Source organism: Miniopterus natalensis, chromosome 9, assembly GCF_054644295.1.
Source record: "Miniopterus natalensis isolate mMinNat1 chromosome 9, mMinNat1.hap1, whole genome shotgun sequence".
In the NCBI taxonomy this organism is placed as follows: Eukaryota; Metazoa; Chordata; class Mammalia; order Chiroptera; family Miniopteridae; genus Miniopterus; species Miniopterus natalensis.
In genome coordinates this window covers 42,877,474-42,897,473 of record NC_142089.1, presented here as the reverse complement: position 1 = coordinate 42,897,473, position 20,000 = coordinate 42,877,474, and the positions used below count along the sequence as shown (strand labels likewise).

At 37.6% G+C, this 20,000-nt stretch overlaps 1 protein-coding gene across 2 annotated transcripts in view; it reads right to left on the bottom strand.

Annotated features, from left to right (window-relative positions):
- LRRC7 (leucine rich repeat containing 7) overlaps positions 1-20,000 on the bottom strand; it is a 293,661-nt gene that overhangs the window by 153,244 nt on the left and 120,417 nt on the right. For both annotated transcript variants that reach the window (XM_087820512.1, XM_087820513.1), the window contains one exon: positions 563-626. In XM_087820512.1, coding sequence (XP_087676638.1) covers positions 563-626 — 64 coding nt within the window. The remainder of the gene's footprint in view (positions 1-562; positions 627-20,000) is intronic.

Genomic DNA, 20,000 nt, shown 5'->3' with positions numbered 1-20,000 from the left:
GGCAGTGAGGTCATAACGTGTGCTCACTAGAAAGACACTTTCAGTATAATTAGAAACAGAAGACCACTGACGTCTTCTCTTCACTAAGGAGCCTCCAAGGCAGACGTCTTCAAGGTACAGACTTTGAGTTAAGTCTTGGTTTAATTCCTGTTGAACCACATTAAAGCTATGTAAGTTGGTAACCACTCTGAGCTCTTTTCCATAAAAAGACATATTTGAGGTGTTTTATGTTTTGACATAAAACATGTCAAAGCAGGAGGAAATAACATTTGTAATACACTGAACATGGTGCCTGCCACACAGTTGGTGCCCAAAACTGTCAATCTGCATTTGCTTACCCCCCCCGCCCCTTTTTAGTGAATCCTAATATTATCCAGTTCTCTGTGGCTTACTATACAGTCAAACAATTATTTTAATCCCCACATTTTATTTTGTTTTTTATTTAGCAAATGCAAATGTGTACTTGCTGATTTAATACCTGAGGCACAAAGACAGAGCAAAAAAAAAAAAAAAAAATCTCCTAGGGTGTATTTATCAACTTTAGAAAAATGCATTCGCTTACCAGCTCACTGAATTCATTATTTCCTAGGTCAAGTCTTTCCAGCTGGGCCAGTTTGTGCATTGACCTGTAACAGATGGAAAAAAATACTATTGTGAGGCAAAGCTTGACACATTACTCCAGGAACATTTCACCCACCTCCCTGTTAGATTTACCTGGCTATATAGTGCACAGCAGTGGGAGTGTTTCCTGGCAAGAATTCAACTGCAAATAACAGTAATCTTTGCAAACTGCCATCGGAAAACCTTTAGTAGTTTACCATGTTCCCAAATGCCAGTCTAGTTAGAGTACAGGGTGGGCTGCTTAATAAAAACCTGGGAAGCTTGTTAAACATCTACCCAAGTAGGAGGTATAGGTTGAGCAACTATATTTTTAAGAGTCACCACAGGTTTGGGAACCAATGGATAGCCCAGTTCCTAGCAAAGCATTCGAAAGCTTCACAATACAGACACAATATCATCATCAATCTTGTCATTTTATAGTTCCCTGAATGGGCTTCTGCTATAGATAAACTGTTGTACTCACTGTCTCCTAAACACATTGGTTTGGATGCTCTGAACAACTGCAAAACCTTGGGCAAGAGCTGCTGCCAAAGGTTAGAGGTGCCTTAGCATGCGTGTACATGATCAGCATTTCTCAAACCACTCTCAAGTACAACATGCAACATAAGAAAAGATGGTGTATTTCTGAATATCTAATTTTTTATCTCCCCACTCACCAGAATGCTGTCCTTGTATATGCTGACTATACAGAAATTCTGGAGGCGTCACTGACTCAAATCTTAGAAACGTTAGCTCCTTCATCTTTAGAGTGGACATAGTGATGATCTTACAGGGCTTTTATGAGCATTAAATGAGATACTAGTATAACACAGACTCTGTCGGGCACTCAGGAATACAAAACCGTGTGTGTCCTTTGTGCACTCAGCAACTATTATTGAAAGATCATGCACCAGACAGTCTTCCAAGGTCTGCATACAGCAGGAAAGAAAAGAGATAAAAACTCCTGCCCAAAAGGACTTTACGTGACAGTGGTGGGGGGACAGGAGGCTACAATAAATAAACTAAATACAGTAAAATAAGATGCTAGAAGGCTGTAAGTGCTATGGGGAAAACATAAATAGTGGAGGAAACAGGAAGAATTCATACAGAGGACTGTAGTTTTTAATAGGGAGATCAGGCAGGAGGGCATTTGAGTCGAGGCTTGAAAGAAATGAAGGAGCGTGCTAGGGCCTAGGCTCTAACGCGGGGACGTGGTGCTCGCTTGCAGACGCCCCAGCAGAGCAGCGTGGCTGAGGCAGGGGCAGGGGCAGGAGCTAAATACCATGGGGTCTTAACAGCCCCTACAGAGAGTTGGCTTTGATTCTGAGTAAGAGGGAGGGCCACTGAAAGGTTCTGGTCAAAGGTTAGGACTGAAGTGACTTATGTTATGGGATTATGGCCTCCTCAGGAAATAGCAGGTTCGTAATAATAGTAAGAAATAATAAAAAATAAGATCAGTAATGAGAAATGGGGAATAATATGTAGCGAAGGGTCAGATCATAAGGCCATATGTGCCAGGCCAAGGAGTTTGAGTTTTAGCTTGACGGCCATAAAAGCCTTTATGATTTAGATAGCAAAGGTTTATCAGACTTGTATTTTAGAAAGCTCACTCTGGCAGCTTGGGATGGTGTAGGCGATGGGGAGAGGATGTGCTGGCAAAGAGGCCACATAAAATACAGTCCTGAGAACGATGTGGTGATGATGGTGACTGACCGGATGTGGGAGGTACAAGAGGGAAAGAACTTAAAGATAGTTTCTTGATTGAGTAGCGGTGGGGGAATGGAGTTAATCTAAGGTGGATATAAGCTGGATGTAGTGAATTCTATTTAAAATACTGCAGTGACTTTGCAGTGAATGCGAGAAACCCTTATTAGGGAAAATGTGTGTGTGTGTGTGTGTGTGTGTGTGTGTGTGTGTGTTTGAAAAAAGAGGGGGACAGGACTCAGGTAAAAGGCCTTGACTTGAAATAAATATTTGAAAAATAAGTGTAATGTTTCTTGTCTACTCCACCTAAAAATTACTTCTTCTTTTTAATATATATACCATTTGCCTTTTTCTCCATGATTTATTTGACATTTACCACTTAATTTCTTGAAATATCATTTTTTTATGTGTACATGCCTCCTTTCTCCACAAGATCTTAAAATTATGTTTTAAGATGCCCAAAAGGGCCTTTGTGGGACCACCAGCCATCCAGAGGTTGTGCAACTTGGCCGGCCAGCACTGTAAGAGAAGATCTGCTTCACCTCCGGCCAAATCTGTACCACTGAATAGGTGCATCTATAGGAAAAGCGGCTGGGCCCCATGAGGAGAGTATTAGATTTTCTTCTGAGCCTGGAAATATTGAAGAACGGCAAATCCTTGCAAATCTTGTCCCTAGACCCCACATACCAACAAGTAAACAAAGACTACCAAGGCCTTGGGAGTCAAGGAGGACTGAGTGGCCAAGCGTGGCAAGTGAGTGAGAAATGAGCACAGGAGTAGCAGAGCCACCTGCCTGAGTTGGCCTTGTAGCCTTAGGCAACAAATATTCCAGTGAGAACCACCAGGAACCGAAGACTAGAGGCCCTGCCTCAGTTTCTGGATTGTATGAACTTGGAGGTTCTCATAGTCTCCAAGGAGGGTATCATCCAAACTTGAGAACAGAGTTTTGTTTTTTTTCCCAGCTCTAGTGATCAATAACCAAGACAGAATTAATTTTATGAAATGAATGAGTGATACGTTGTACCTGAGTATCCTAAAGCAAATTTCATTAGTTAAAGGATTTACCTCTTTTCTAGATTAAATATTAGTGACCCCTTAATCATCCCTGTGTGAAAGGATTTTCAAACCCTTGAACACCCTGATCATTTTAATTTAGACCTAGTAAAATGTATCAGTGTTTCTCTTCCAAAACAAAGCCAGGTTCAAATCTGGCACTCCTGTTATTGTAAATAAAGAATTATTGGAATTCAGCCATGCCTATTTGTTAACATATTATCCAGGGTTATTTTGCATGGCAACGGCAGAACTGAGGCACCCTTTAGATCACAGAGCCCGAACATTCCCCACCGCTGACGACCAGGTGGCACTCAGATGAACACTATTCTATAGTGTGGGCTGACCAAGACAATGTAGAAAGAAGCTATTATTTTTTATGTTTCTATTGCTGCAGTTCAAGTTTGATTCCTTTTGTGGGAGGAAAGTTAACCTTCTCATGTCATCACTAAGGCTTTTTCTTTTTAGGCTACTGCTTTTGAAAACTATAGTTCATAAATTCATATCTAGGAACTATATTTTAAATTTAGAACCTCGCTTCCTACCATTCCTTTTCCATTCTTTTGAATGGGCAATATTTTTTCTTTTGTTTGTTCTGGAATAACAACAAAAAGGCTTTCTTTCCCATGAGGTTTTCTGAGCTGTTTCCTGAAGCTTAAGTTCTGCTACTTAAAATATCTTTTCTTCTGTTTTAATTTTATCTCATTTTATTTGGATGCTCTTAATTTCTATCATTGTTTAGTTATTATACCAAAGCTTCCTTCCATTAGTACATTCTTCTGGTTTTGAAGTTGTCTGTCCAATTTGACTTCTCACACTTTATATCTTTAAAATTGCTACATTTTTACTTTTGTTTTTGAAGATGTCATTCAATATTACCTCTTACATTGCACACCTTTCAGATGGACTGTTTTCACCCACAAGACTTTAGCTCGCCTGTAACACAGCTTATTGCTTTTCTTGTTCATGTGCTAGCTGCTAAACTATAATCATTCTATCAAATTGTCCAAAAAAAAGTTCCTTTCAGATGAACGTATAAATAGGTTTTTAACTTCATCAGGATACAAGCAAGTAAAGCTTTGTCAGATAAATAAAATAGAACTCCCGGCATTTTTATGACAGTAGTGTCCTTTTTGAGCATTCATCAGTTTGTGGCAGGTACCATGTGGATATTGGAGTTACAAAGATTTCTGGGACTCAGGGTTTCCCAACTGCAGAACTAGTAACATTTTGACTGGTTACTTCTTTAATATAGGAGCTTATTTTGAGCTCTGTAGGATGTTTACCACATCACACACACAGTCTATACTCAGAACGACTTATTTTCTAAATGGGAATGACCTTTAAATGAATAGTTACTTCACAGGGTGATAAGTGCTAGGAAAAAATGTATAGATTGCCATAGGAGCTCAAAAAAACCCAAAAAAACCCTAGCAGTTGAGTAATTAGGGAAAACTCAAGAAGAGGTGACATTTCAGCCGGGTTTTGGAGAACCTTGCTCTATGAATCACATGTATTTGCACATACAAAAAGAAACAATGAAAATAATAAATAATAAAAGAGTACAATATTAACATGTGTCCTCGATGGAAGTAGAAGATTTTGGTCCACAGTAACTCTAAAAATTCCCATTAGACTTTTTTGCAGGAAACCCTATTGTCCCGCCCTAATAGCCGCCTAAGGGGACTTCTGGGATGCAGTGATCCTGTGCACCAGGGATGGTTAGCAGCCTCCAAGGCCTCTACCCACCAGATATGAGTAGCACCGTCCCAATTTTCACAACTAAAATGTCTCCAGATATTTTCAAATGTGCCCTGGGTTGGGGTGGGGGGACAAAATCTTGAATTGAGATAGACTATGCTAGAGAAATACCTTAGGCCTTTATCTCCTCACTTTACTGATTAGGAGGAGGGTGAACTTTTTATCTCCATTTGTTTACCTCCTTACTATACTATATGAGGTTGGTTCCCTTGTGGCCTGTCCTCATGCAATTCAAGCCAGCCTGCTGCAGAGATGTACTCATTTGACTTTGCACCTCCCTTACAGTAAGCACAGGTGTCTGGGTCCTATCTTTCTGTCCCCACAGGGATCCAATTGGTATGATTTCCCCTTACAAATGACTGGTCTTGAAGACATGATCACCGTCATAGGTCAGCAAGCAGATATTAGGACTTGCTCACAAGTTTGGGCCATTTCTCAGTCAATAATGCTGAAAGCTTGATCTCTGTCTAGCAGAACCTAATATCTTGCTGATTTGTAAGTTTACCTACTTATCGAATGGAGCAAATTCTAATAAAATTGATTGTATTAAGCAAAGTTTACCCACCTGTGGACTTATTATATATGTAAAATTGTAGAAATGTGTAAAATTTCTAGGATTGCTATTCTTATCATTGCTGTCTCTCCTGCTTCTCATGTTCTTCCCGTAAGTCTCAGAGCTGGTACCTTTTACTCAGCTCAGCTCACGTTTCCTCCTAAATAGTCCATCCCCACTCTCCAAACTGAAGTCTCCTTTCTGCCTTCACTTTATATATTTTTGTCCTGTTTCATTTTCTTCTTAACCTTTACCTGTGTTTATATGTTAGCCAATTATTTTCCCCTGCTAGATTTAAGCACCATGAAAGCAATTAACTTGCCAATCTTACTCACAGCATAAATAGCTTCTTAATCAGTGTTTGTTTAATGAAGATATTCATGCATGCATATATGAATTATCTTTCACCGGTGAGAAGTCTGAATACTAGGATATCTACAAAGACATGCCACTCAATTTCTATCAGGCATCTACAATTAATTAACAGTAGCCAAGGAGATAGCCTGATAGTTTACATTCCCTTTTGTTCATTACAGCTTTAATGAATACTGCAATGAATATACATTAGCTCAAGTATTGTGGAACGTGCCTGATGGATAAAGGCAGAGAAGTCAGAGGTTCGCCAGTTCCTGGAAACTTAAATCTTATGTTAAGTTGACTTTCTGATATTTCCAATAACATGCTTTTTAAAAATTCAAATAATTAAAGAAATATTAGGTGAAATGTTTAGGTACTTTTTTCACTTCTCTGAATATCTGAAATATTGCAACAAAATGATGTATGCAGAGTAGTTAAGGATAGGGAGTCTGGATTCAGGCTACCTGGGTCGGAATGGTCTGAATCCCAATTCTACCACTCACTAGTTATTTGACTGTGAACAAATTAAAGAATACTTTTGCACCTTAGTTTTCTCATGGTCAATATGGGAATGCTAATAAGAATCCCTACATCATAGGATTATTGTGATTATTAGAATAGTATAGGTAAAGCACACAAATACGGACGCCTGGTAAGTGCTCTGTAAGAGTTAGCTATTAAAATACTTTGGGAATGCTTTCAAAGTTGGAAATAACAAGAAATTGCCTAAGTCAGCGTTTCCTAAAGTTCTCCTAAGGGATTATAGGTGTTGTTTGATTTTAAAAAATTCAGATGGCTGATACATTTTGGCAAAGCCTGCAGAAAAAAAAGTTAGATTTCTTATTGGCAGGATTTCTCAGGTAAAACATACAAATGTTCGTTGAGATCCTCTGACGGATGGAAATAGTTCGGAACTATTTCCTGTTTATGTGACCAAGAACATTTTTCTTTTCTTTCCTACAGTACCTTTCTTAGGCTAGGACCACACTTTGAAAAACTTTTTGAAGATGATGAAATTGCGTTCTTGTCCATTCCAGTCCATGGAGTCACATACATACTTGGTCATGAAAACACGGGTGTCGGTGTATTTTAAGTATCTTATTATGAGCATTTAAATTCCATCAGATCGCATTCATTTGTCTCCTTGCAATTCTGACCTGTTAGACTTTAAGGTAGCCTTGGCTCTCAAAATTCACTTCAGGCTCTCCTTGCATTTTTGACTCTTCTGGACATGACATCCTAGCCTGACTTTTACATTCCCTTTAAAGACCGTGTTGGTGTCTGCTCTTTGGCATTACTCGCTGCAACCTCAGAAAAGAAAAGGCTCCCTTCTCAGGGAGAGGGGAGTTGGTGACTTGCTCAAGGTCACACTGAAAGTTAGTGACAGAGTCGACATAGGATCATCTCCATCTAAATCTGGCCTGATTTGTCTGCTTGGCCATTGATTAAATCTGAATGTCCTAATGAAAAGTATGTGCTCTCCAGCTCACTCTAGTCTAAGAGGAGTCAGCAAACTATTACCGTAAAGGGCCAGACAGAAAGTGTTTCAGGCTCTGCTGTGCGTATGATCCTTGTCTCAAAGCTGCCACTGTAGCACAAAAGGAGCCACAGATGGGATGCTAACAAATGGGCATGGCTGTGTGCCAATAAAGTGCTGTTTACAAAAAGACGGATGCCAGATTTGGACCATGGCCATAGTTTCCCAACCTCTGGTAACATCAGTCCTTAAAATCTCACATCTAGATGACTTTATGGGTTTATGATATAAATAGGCTCCTAAGACTCTATGTTTTCGAACATGTGAATACAGATCTGACAGATAAATTAAGGACTGAAAATTCTCATTATTAGGGAATTGACACTATGTAACTATATACTATTTGAATCTCTCATTTTTAAGGGTACATGTTACTGGAATCCAGGGACATTTTTTTAATACTGTCATTCAATGGCATTTGTGAATATTAAGTCCTTACTACCATGCTATTACTTTATAGCATTTATCCAGTCACAAACCTGGAAAAAGATTCCAGTTGGAACAATGAAGGAAAATAATGCATATCTAGGTTCATCTGTCATCTTGATGAAATTATATAATCTAGGATTGTCCTTTTATCATATTCAGAGGTTTTATGTATGTAAGTATAGAATTACCTCTGAAGCCACGTACAGTTGGCAGGACTGCTGTTTGCCCATAAATTCCCAGTGCAATAACTTGGGTTTGCTGACTCTCGCAGGATTCTGCAAAGGTTTGGCACAGGCTTGTGCATTATGGGCTCATGCATTCCAGCTTTGAACTTGTCCTTCAAATGTGTTCAAATACTCTCTCTAATTAGTGACTGTACATGACACAAGGATAGGAAAACTTTCAGCTGTTATTTCCAATGCCTTTCTCTTACTGAAAGTTAGAGAAAGAATATACTATCTTTCCACTTTGCTTAATTTGTGTTCTATGTTTAACAGACATTTACATTTTATAATTTAGACCTGCTAACTTTACCACATTTTCATGTTCTTCCCTTGTTAATGATCTCCCTTGAAATGAACCTTATGTTATAAATTTTTTTAAATAAATTGTTCTTTACAGCACAGATACTAAAGACTAGGATGCCTAGGAATTGACATTCTTTAAAAATGAAAAAGCTGCCACACTTCATACTGAAGAAACATAAACTTATAATCTTTACACACCAGGAAAAATTAAAAATCTTGTACCCAATGGCAGATAAAACATAATTTCTATGGCCTAATTTTTTTATATAAAAATGTTCCTTTGATTATTTACTGTACCTTAAAGATAATGTCACGGCTATGATTTTTATGTACTCGCTTATCACTTCAACTCAACTTCTCCCTAAACAACAGCAATAAAAAGCTAAACTGGCTTCCTGGAATCTTCCAGAAGGATATGTAATCAAACTAATCAGCCAGTATTTTGTCATAAAATATTAGAAAGACAGTTTTTTGACAAGTATGTTAATGTTTCTCAATTAAGATGTTACTTTTTAATAAATATTTATCAATAAAATTTTAAAATATATAACTTGTATATTTGAGTATTTGCTTTGGAAATGCTTTTTCCTTTTAAAAACTAACATTTAAAGGTTTAAACTGATTTTTGTGATGTCTTATTGAAAACATTTTCTTTCCTCTATTTATCTCTAATTTAATTCACAGCATGAAAAAATATTCTGTATAAAGAAATAAACTCACAAGTAATCTCTCTCAAGAATACCTCTAGTTTATACAGTAAGGCATACCCATTCAGTGACATAGATTAAGGTGCAAAACAGAATCGTACAGCAATGGGATCGAAGACAAATTCTGCACCAATTCCTTCTAACGTAAGGTATAATTAGATTGAGGAGAAGCCTGAATTTCATTCCTCTCTCTCTAGTATTCTTGGGTTTTCTGTACATGAATCTTCCCACTGGCCTAAAATTATTGTGCATTCCTAACTCAAGACAATGCAGCCAAGATATAATCGTACTTGTAAGGCTTTCTGGGTTCTTTGTGGGGGGAAAGGTACCATGCAAACAGGAACTACGCCTATTATCTCTGTGATAGCTACACTGCTGGGGAAGAAGCTCACAGCTTACACTGCAGCAGAACAAGCAAAAGGTTGTGAGAAACAATCAGTGATGAAGAGGCTCATTGTCACTAGAATCTATTGCAACCTACGTTACATGCTCATGAAGACATTTTGAATGGTACTGAAAAAGTGCTTAAGCAGAGTTAAGCTATTTAAAAACTTTTATAGATAACTGAACAGGGAACAGCAACAAGAAGTTTCTTTTCTAAGAGGCTCGTTCAACACTCATGTGTACACACAGGTGTTTCGGGCACATTGTTTCCTCCCATACATCCTAGAAAAACCTATTACTTGTCACACTGAGCTTTCTGAATATTGATTCATGTACTTCTATGTGGATCTGGTCTTAGATTGTTAAACCTCTATCAGATGTATAATACTTCGGCAACCCTGTGACTAACACATCAGAGAATTTGAACTTCAAAGGACAAAGGCCTTTGAAGTAACCTGCAAGGTAGCCCTGGCTGGCTTCCCAGGCAACTGTCATTTTCCTCCCCTTTCTTCCTTGACAGCAGCATCTGCCTTGCCTGCATCAGAAACTGGAAATGCCAGACTGCCGCCAGGTAAACCTTTTTTTGCACCTGGGACATGAACATATGACTCAGTTCTGGCCACTAGAACTGGAAGAGGAATCTACTGGGGGAGAGTCTAAGATAAAGCTTCTTCCTTGATTTAAAAGAGGGAGGGAGACATGAGAACCTCCTCCCTGTCCTTCTTTTTATTCATAGTTGGGTGAGAATGTGATGTCTGGAGTTGCAGTGGACACTATGCAATCATGAGGTAACAAGTCCAAGGCTGAAAGCCAACATGCTGTGGATAGCGCTATAGAAAAACAGAAAAAGCCCAGGCTTCTGATAAAATCATTAAGCTACTGAAACAAAGTCTGGAACCGTTAACCTTGACACTGTTATAGGCGACAATGTACCTACTATTTAAAAAGTCACTTAATGAGAATTCGGTTTCTTATAGCCAAAAGCATCCTTCCAAATACACCCACTCCACTGTGCTATTAGGTGCCTTTAAGAGTGTGTCACATGTTTGTTGGTGGCAGAGCTAAAGTAAAAATAGAGGTCTTTTAAGTCTCAAAAGAGTCTGATACACCACACATGTTAAGATGAAAGAAGGTGAAGGGTTTAGCCAAAGAACATATATTCGTAACACATAGACACAGACAACATTGAGACATTGAGGTAATGGCCAGAGGTAAGGGGGTTAGAGGGCTGGGTGGAGGTAGGCAAAAAGGGCTGGGGTGGGGACAATAAAAATAAAGTTAAAAAATCCTGATATAATAATTTGAGTTTTAGTAGATTTTAAGCCAAAAATATAAAATAAAGACAAATAATTTTAACACTTCTGATCTTGCTTAGAAAAAAATTTTTGACAATACTAAGCTAACAAAGAAATAAATATCTTACTATTTAAATTAACTACAAAGGTACATTTTAAATAATTTTAAAAGGAATAGAAAATATATAGAAAAGTGTTTGCAGAGTTTTATAAGTTAATCATAATTAAAAAAAAATTTTTATAAGTCTTTTAGGTTTAATAGTTATTTATGTTTTTCCCTTTCTGCATTTAACTTCTCAATATTATAGCTTTCTAATTGTTGATGGCATGAATTTTGGTGTGACTTCTGATATGTATAATTTCTGCATTTCAGAAACTATGACTGTGATCCTATATATATTCAGTTTCTTTTACTTTTTATTACTTTACTTTCAGAAATCAGGTAAAGATGTTAATATTTTTCAAATCTGTATTTCTCTTCTCTTTTATATTTATTATATCTTCAAAGAAAATTACTCCACAAAATCTTTTTCTCTAAGTTCAGTTTCTCCTTACAATAATATCTGCTTCAGACTCAACTAGATAGTGTTTCTTTTATATGAAGTTATTGCCACAGATTCTTCCCTTACCATTTAAAATGCTAAAACTTACATTAGTGGCATATTTTTTCACAGTGTCTCTCAATACATAGAAATATAATTAGATTTTATTTAAAAAGTGGAATGATGTGTACTTTCGGCTCCATATGTTCATTTAAAATAGCAATTTAAGAACAAATTTTACTTAGGATAACCTTCTGGTTGGTTTTAACTGAAAATAATTTTTTTTCCATGGATATAATTTGGCATAAAGATTATCATGCTAAAATATGATTATAACAATCAGCACTTAGAAGTTGTGAAATCAAATATAATAAGATAGCTATCAGAAATAATAGACTGTACGATAGAAATAACAATGGGTAAGAAATCTACTCTAAATGAGACCATTGTGAAATGTGCCTCATAATGAAACTCATTTCAAAGAACTATAAAATACACTGAAGTCTAATTGCGTTATTTCTCATGATAATTATATTCATGTAAAGTAAATCTTGCTTTAAAATAGTCATACATTCATCTGTTGCTTCTCAGCATACTCTCCTGAAAAATTATATTTCTGAACCTGAATTTTATTGAGGAAAGATTAACTTTTTGTTAATGTGACAAAATATTTAGCTAATTACACAAAGAGAATTCTCCATATTATTGCTATCATTGTGGACAAAATAGCAAGTTAATGATCTAAATTCTTTAATTTTGTACTACACTGATACTTCATTTTACAAATTCTCTGTAAATTAAATCTTTAAAATTCATTAACCAGATAATTCTTTCATCATGTAAGTAATATATGTTGAGTTCATCAGATGCTGGCTAAGGGCTGGGACTAAGATGTGGTTGTTGCCTTCAGGTACCTCACAACCTAGTGTAGTAGTCATAAAAGCTTACAGTTGACAATAATAATGGATACCATGAGGCTTTTATTATGTATGTGTCAGCAATGCAAGGACTGACACTACAAACACAGTCCCCGCCCTGGTGGAGCTTACATTCTATAAGAAAATTTAGTAATCAAATGATTATGAAATTAATGCATTTACTTATGATGATTAGGATTCATGCTACCCAGAAGACGGCAGACTGCTATGAGAACTTGTAATTCAGGGCCTGGCCAAGAAATTGGCTTCATATCAGATAACGTTGGAATTATGGTTTAAGAGATAAAGAGTGCACTAGACAGAGAAGGCAGAAAAGGGATTCCAAGCAAAGAAAATGCATCGGCATTCACCTAGGTGTTTGACATGTTCTAGAAATAGTATTTTCTCAAAAAATGTTTTGGCAACATTGGGGTCCGAGGAGCCTTTGCTTTCTGAGCATTAATGTCCAAAGAAGAGGCAGAAAGTTCTTTTTCAAGAGCAGTTCACCACAGAGAAGTCTGGTTCAGAGAATTATTTGCCTGTCAGGCTATCATAGGCCATGGCCCCCTGGTCACACTGTCCTGGACCTTCACACTGTATTATTCATTCTTAGCAATGGAGAACAGTTAGTGCCAAAAAAAGAAGATGGAGCCACTTTCCCTAGAAGGAGAGGAGGAACTGAGTGTCCCAGTGAAGCAATGGCACAGAGAACTTGCCCCTTCCTTCTCTGCTCCCTAATTGGATGAACGTTACATTAGCCTCCTTGTAGCATAAAACAGAAACTTGAAAGCCATTCTAAATGTTGGCTCCCTCCATCTAGTCAGTTACAAGCACCTGTCCATTCTCCCTCCAATCCGTGTCCTGAATGTATGCTCTCTTTTCATTCCCACTGCCGGACCCGAATTTCAGATGGCTTCATATCAGGTAGTATTAGAATTAGGGATTAAGAGATGAAGGGCCCCTGAGTCCCTCTCACTTCTTGGACTGTGGTAACCCAGGACTTTGTAACAGCCCCTTCCCTAGTCTGCCTGCCTCCACTTTGCCTCCAAGCTAGACTTATCCTTGTCACAGAGTGAGCCCAGAATAATCTGATTATGTCATTTCTGGGCTCAGATATCAAATTACTTCAGGAAAAGGTCCAAATTTATCAGTATTATTCTGAAGTGAGACTGTCACAAGCCTTGTGATCTTGGGCAAGATATTTAATTTCTCAATGCCTCAGTTTCCCTATTTGTAAAATGGGAACATACGAGTACCCGCATTGTTTGGTTGTGCGTCTTAAATAAGTTAGTAGATGTAAAATGCTCAGAGCACATGATAAATCCTCAAGAATAGAAATTATTATTATTCTGAAACGTATGCTAAAACAAAACATTGAGGTTAGAACAAAAACTTTCAACCTCACACAATCTAACCAATAATTTTTAGACAAGAAGGAAGCGAAGCCTTTAGTAGAAACCAAATAGTGAAGACTCAGAGGCTAAATTTTGAGCAGGTCATAAGTAACCACCGAGGAAGATTTCATATCATTTATCTAAGTGTTTGTTGACTGTCTACCATGTACCAAGCACCATGCCAGATAATTAACACAAAGGTGAGACAGTTAGATGTGTTTTATTTCAGAAAGTTTACAGTGCACCAAGGAAGACTTGTTAAACCAAGCAATTACAGGCAAAGGTATAAAAGGAATGGCACAGGACTACAAGGAGGATGCTCTTGGAATATATAACTGGAACAGAAATAGGGGCTAGGAAGTAAAAAACAGACCTGCCAGACAACATGTAGACAATCATCTACATGGAACCAGACCAAGTCATTCACTCACTTTTATTTTAACTTTTAATCAAAGTGTAAGAAACCAATAAAATTACACCTAGAAATACAGTGCTCACTGAACTTTTATGTACTGAACTGGTTACCCATGTAATTAATATCAGGATGAGCAAACAAAATATTTCCCGAGTCTGAAAGCAGCCTCCCTCCTGCACCCTTCTCGTGACTACCTTACCTCCCCAGAGATAAGCACTGTTATAATTTCTGAGAGCACAGATTAGTTTTTCCTCATGTTGTGTGCTGTGTAAGCGAAAACATACATATTCCTTGTGCCTCACTTCTTTTTCTAAACATTCATACAGAGGCTTGTACATGAATACTCATAGCCCAAAACTGGAAGAAACCAATTCAAATATCCACCAAGACGTGAAAAGACAGAGCAATAAAATTGATAAACATTACGACGGACAAATCTCAAAATAATTATGGCAGCGAAAGAAGCCGACAAAAGAAGAAGATATACTAAATGATTACATGCATAAAAAATTCTGGAAATTTTGAACTAATCTGTAGTGACAGAAAGCAGAACAGAATTTGTCTGTGTGGGGGGCGGGTGAGCAGGGCCAGGAGGAGACTTTTGGAGGCGATGGATATGTTCATTGTCTTGATTCTGGTGATGTTTTTACTGGTGTATGTGTCAAAATTGATCAAACTCTACACTGTATGCAGTTTAATAGATGTCAATTATATTTCAATAAAGCCGTTTTCCAAAAAACAAAGGTTTGAGTATTTTACTAACAAATGTTAGCAAAACCTTCCTGAATTCAACATGTATTCAAACCTTTACAATATATCATCACATATGCTCAAAACTTCAGTGCAGTTTGGGTCGACTGTGCCCAGCTGTGCCGTGGTGATTAAGAGCGGGGCTTGTGAGTCAGGCGGCCACGCTTCAAACCCCTCCTCTCCCCCGTACCAGTTTTGTGACATTGGGCAAGTTATTCTATTATGTTTCCATTTCCTTATTTGTAAAATGAAGATGATAACGTTACCTACTTCAAAGAGTTAATGTGAGGGCTATACAGGCTATTATGTGTAAAGAATTCAGAACTCAGTAAATATTAGCAATTATGTTACCTATTAGAGTTAAGATTCTGGTGCCTGTATTAGCTAAAACCCAGTGGACATTATTTCTTGCAAAACTGACTGAATTAGGCTTATTTTTCTTTATTGATCTAACCATTACACCGGCATACAAACCCTGACTCGAATAGGCCCCGCTCTGCTTCTCACGCCTCACCTCCTGGTCTGCGCGAGCAACGCCCCGGCCGAGTGCGCCCCCAGCACCGCCCACAGTGCGTCGGTGTCTCATCTCTCCGCCCTTGGCGTGAGTTTTCGGGCTTACACTGTCTCTTCCACACAGACAGAAGCTCACTGAAAGGATCAAGGTCATCCTTAACGTTTTCACCACATAGTGCAGCGCTCAACACATTGCGAGTTTTTAACAAGTGTTGGGCAAGTTTTCCTTGATTCTAATTTTCATTCTCTTATTGAGTTTTCTGCCACTAATGTTAACTACATTAATTCCTTATTCTGTCCCCTAAGCTTCGTGTTAACAGAATATACGTTTCTTCTCTTCTGTTAGAATTACTAAATGACAAAAGTAGGATGACTGTTTACAGCTTTCATCTCAGTGTGTCCATATTTACTTCCCATTTTAACCCTCTTTATGGCTGTCTTCCTTTACAATCATAGACACCCACACAAAACTGCTGATGAAGGATCATGAGAATGATATTCTTTGCTTTTGCCTGAAAATTTCTCTGATTTCCTTATATTTTTCCCCAAAGAACAAAATGTGTATCAATTATGTACATCACATAAAAATGTTTGAGTTTCAAATGTGATAAATTTTGTATAAAAAGCAAATTTAGAAATCTCTTAAAATAACAAAAACTTTGATATTAGAAGGTACATAGCGTCTATATTTACTATATGAAGAAATACTGAAAGTACATTGTTCAGTAATTACTGTATAGAAACATCCTGTAATACTTAATTGTATTTGATGGTAATTACTATATAAAAATATTTATATTTCAAAGCTTTACCAGTTTGTGTGAAGCCTCCCTGCAAAGCATCAAGTTATAATGAGAATTATAATTCTAAACATTTGTCCTCAAGAAGAAATATAGAACAAATAGCATAAGCTGACACAAAATCAGTGCATTGCCTGTGGCACTAAGGATATTATCGATATGCTAGAAAATAACATTAATGTTCTTATTAGCTGAATGGGAAATATATTTTATGCATTCCTAACCAGGCTAATGTGCAGATTAAAAAAATAGTGTTGAAAGCACTTTTTGGAGAGCCTTAAAAATTTAATGCATATTAGCAAAAGAAGGAACCACCTTGATTTTAAAACAAAGGACAAATAAAATGGATAAAGACATTGAAACATAAATGAAAGGCAGCAATGAATGTCTTACATTATTACAAATAAACGGACACCCATATAACCTTAAGAAAGTCATTGATTATCTCAACTTATCATTCTGAGGACTGAATGCTTAATCTGTAATTCCAGAACCCCAGATACAACCTGAAATGGTTTTTAAATGAAAAGAACCTCAAAAGAACAATCTATTCTTGTCCTATGTGACAAATATCTATAATTTATAAGAGGTGTTAATAAAATTTGATTTCTACCCAAGTGCCTTGCAAGTAAACCAATCAAATGAGCAACATTAGCATAAATAATTTGAAGTTGCTAAAAATATAACTTAAGCAGAGCTTGAATCTCTGAGCAAAACAGTGCAGTCAGTACATTATGGGACAGTAGAGAAAGAAGTGGGTTTGAATCCAGGTCCTGCCATTTCTACCAGAGTAATCTTCTGTAAACTTGTTTAGTTTCTTTGAGACTCAATTTCCTCATTGGTGAAAACGTGACAACACATATCTTACACAGCTGTTACACCATTTAATGAAATAATGTTGTGAGTAAAGAGACTCATATCCGCTGAATAAATATTAGTTCCCCTTCACTGTCAAGAAATAGGAGATTGCTTACAGGCTAAATCAGTTATGTTTAGATTATTGTTTTATTAAAGGGGGAAACGATTGAGTTGTAATGCATATGACCATGTATTTTCAGATCTAAGTACTAGCTGCTCAAAAGAGATTGAAAAATGTGTTTTGTGCTGTGTCTAAACACATCACTTGCTTTATTTATGGGATATTGCTCTAACACTTATTTTCTCTTATTTGAGTTTTCAACTCCTGCCTTAATAACCAACTCTTCCTTGTTACTCATTTAAGAGTATTTTTAATAGCTACTAGTTAGCAATTTCCAAACTCCTCAAGCTGCCTTTCCACTTTTACTTTCACTACTTAATTTAACTTATTCCAACTGCCAGCCAAATCAGGACATTCCTTATTCCATAAATGTGCCCTGGACTTTCCTCGGCCTAGTATGCTACTGCTCTCTTCATAACTGAAATAGAACTTCCTCTTTAAAGCCTCGAACAAATGTTCTCAAATCCACCCTTTTTTCCTCGCAACCAGGAGTAATCTTATTTTCTCTAAGTATTTCTTTGGGGGGGGGGGGTGTTGTCCTTTTCTTCCTTTCTATCTTTATTATTTTATTAGCTATGCATACCATTTGCAAGCCAGTATGCTAGGGACACTGAAAGATGAGTGAAACACCATGCCTGTCCTCAAAAAACTTACAGTTTAGAAAATGCAGAAGGTAAGTAAGTATATAAATAAAGTATTAAAATCTAGTTGTGATGCAGAGAACATAAAAATAGGCATATAGGTCTTACACACTGGAAGATGAAATGATGGATTTTTTAGTACAACCTGTCAAGTAGGTAAAGTTTGATGAGAAGGGCCAGAATCATCACCTTATTTGAAAGATATTTGCCAAATTTTAAAATAATGGACTACAATCACATCTTAGTAAATCATATGGAAGTGACACTTGTACACATACTAGCTGAATGATTCCAGCAGTTCAAACTCAACAGTGTTCTAGTAGCCAGACTAATTGAGACTAGCAGCAAATACATGTATTTGCTGCATGGGGAGTTGTGGTCATAATAATTTTTGCGACAGTTTCACAATTTCTGAATAGCTATAGGGAATGACTTTAGACACTTGTGCTGTTTTTATTACATATAAAGGTATTTAAATATTTAGCAGAAAATTGTATTTCTTCTGATTGCCATATCTTCTCTATTCATTAAACAAATCTAACTTTGGTCAAAGCACTTTACTAGCCACTAAAGGGAGATAGATACAATGATGAAGACATAGTCTTGTCTTCAAAGAGCTCAATAAACAGACCCTCAAACAACTAATTATAACACGATAACTTTTTAGCAACATTATATTCAAAGTCCTACCTGCATATGTGGTAGAGTGACTAGGGATGAGCAACCAGAGGAGTTTTCACAGAGGCATTTTAATCAAACTAAGAAATAGAAGCAGGGTTATGGTCAATTAAAAATGGGTGTTAATACAAGATGCTTTATACTATTTGCTATTAGTTGCATTTGAACATGACCGTGTCTGTTGTCTGGGAAATCCCTTTCACATTATGTCATAAAGCCCCAGATTGAATCCCTGATTTAAGGCGTAATATGGAGGCAGTTTGATTTTGTAGACCTTTTTCCATTTTCCTTATATATGCCAAGAATGAACTACACTCTGATGAGAGGCTTTGAATTTCACTTCCAAAAATGTCCCCCTTTTTTCTTTAATCGTCTTCACTCTGCTGCCATGGCGCTCATGTTCTCTTGGCCAAATGACAGCAACTGGTCTCCCAGCCCTCAGTGTTTACTACTGTTGCAAAGAAACATACCCTCCAAGTGGCAACTTCTTTTCTCAGATTATTTCAGTGTTTAAGGGGATCTAATAACTTGGATCACAGCACTTCTTAGTGATATTTTCTGTCCGAATCTACAACACACCCAAGCTCAGTCTCTTACCCTGTATAAATCTCCTTCTTGTTCCCGCGATCATGCTCACCCTTTGTTACCTTCCATCCTCGCTATGCTCAGTGCTGGATAAAGTCCCACAGTGTGTGCTCCTATGTGTCCTGTCCTGTCCCCTCCAGCTTCCACATGAAGCCCACAGGGGAGTAGAATTCTCCTCCTTTGATAACCTTTCTTTGGAATAGTCTTCCAGTGACTGTTGTCTTTTCTTCTCAGGAAACAGAAGTGGGGGAAGAAGCGGAGTGGGCAACGTGGGAGGAAATATACAAAAACCTCCATCCTGCCTCATTTCAGTTTAAAGTATCTCTTTCCCACCCCAACCCCAGAGTATGCAGATTCTTGTCCGATGTCTCTGGACCCTTCACAGAGGAAGAGCCAATTCTCACGATGTAAGTACATTAGTATAGTTCATCTTTTCTCTTTTTAAGATCAGAGTCTCAGTTTTACAGCTGGTGGGTGTTCCCAATTCTTCTAACAGAAGCAAACAGATCACATAAACACGCAGGTTCCCAGATTTGTCCTGTCCATCCTGAGCCAAGCCAGGGGACCCTAACTCTGTAGCTTAGGGACTAAGCTCCATTCCTTACCCTGAGGTAGCTCCAGAGGGCCCCAAAACACCCCAAGAAGTCACCCAAGTAGACCACAGAGTCTGTTGAGAGGTGGGGCACGGCAGCCTCCTTCCCATTCCCTGGCACTTGAGGACCAGCCTGCCTTGGTTGCGTTGTCCTGAGGTTCTAACTTGGGTTAACCTGGGTTCTTGACCAGCATGACATTAAGTCTAGAAATTTTTGTCAGGCTCTCCTACTTAGTGCTTCTTTGTTTCTAAACTTGTCTTTCCAGGTACACTCAAGTGGTGGTTAT